Below are 489 nucleotides of genomic sequence, written 5' to 3'. Positions count from 1 at the left end.
AGCACCGGCAAGGTGGACACCGTCACCGTCTTCTCCCGGCACGGGCTGCTCCCGGGCCGGCCTGGCCGGCTGCTGGCGCCGCCCGGCGTCCCTCTGCTGCTTGCACCGCCGCCTCCTCTGCCGCTGGCTCCGCCGCCCGGCTCGGCTTGCGCCCCTGCCGCCCCTGCCGCCGCGGCCCCGGGCCCCGCTCCGCTGGCCAGCAGCAAGAGCAGCGGCAGCAGCGAGGGAGCCGGGGAGGAAGAAGCGAAGGAGGAGGAGGAGGAGGAGGAGGAGGAGGAGGCGGCGGCCGGGAGGAAGAGGAGGAAGCGGCGGCGGCGGAGCAGCGGCCAGCCACGCGCCCCTGCCATGGCGCGGGAGAAGGAGGCGGAGAAGCAGCAGCAGCAGCCGCCGCCGAGCCCGGAGCACCAGCAGCAGCGGCAGCAGCCGCCGCAGCAGGAGCCGCTAGGCAGAGCCCGCCTCGCCTGGCTCCGCCCCCTCCCCGGCCAGGCT

General features: G+C 77.3%; 1 protein-coding gene across 1 annotated transcript in view; it reads left to right on the top strand.

Moving 5' to 3' along the window:
* The first annotated feature begins 345 nt into the window (after positions 1 to 345).
* The window catches only part of TLR4 (toll like receptor 4), an 80,033-nt gene continuing 79,889 nt past the window's right edge, over positions 346 to 489 (top strand). The window contains exon 1 of the mRNA XM_015813974.2: positions 346 to 445. Coding sequence (XP_015669460.2) covers positions 346 to 445 — 100 coding nt within the window. The remainder of the gene's footprint in view (positions 446 to 489) is intronic.

Source organism: Protobothrops mucrosquamatus, unplaced genomic scaffold (assembly GCF_001527695.2).
Source record: "Protobothrops mucrosquamatus isolate PMUCROS unplaced genomic scaffold, P.Mucros_1.0 scaffold210, whole genome shotgun sequence".
Classification (NCBI taxonomy): domain Eukaryota; kingdom Metazoa; phylum Chordata; class Lepidosauria; order Squamata; family Viperidae; genus Protobothrops; species Protobothrops mucrosquamatus.
Note: the sequence above shows the minus strand (reverse complement) of the source record. Positions and strands in the feature narration are given on the sequence as shown.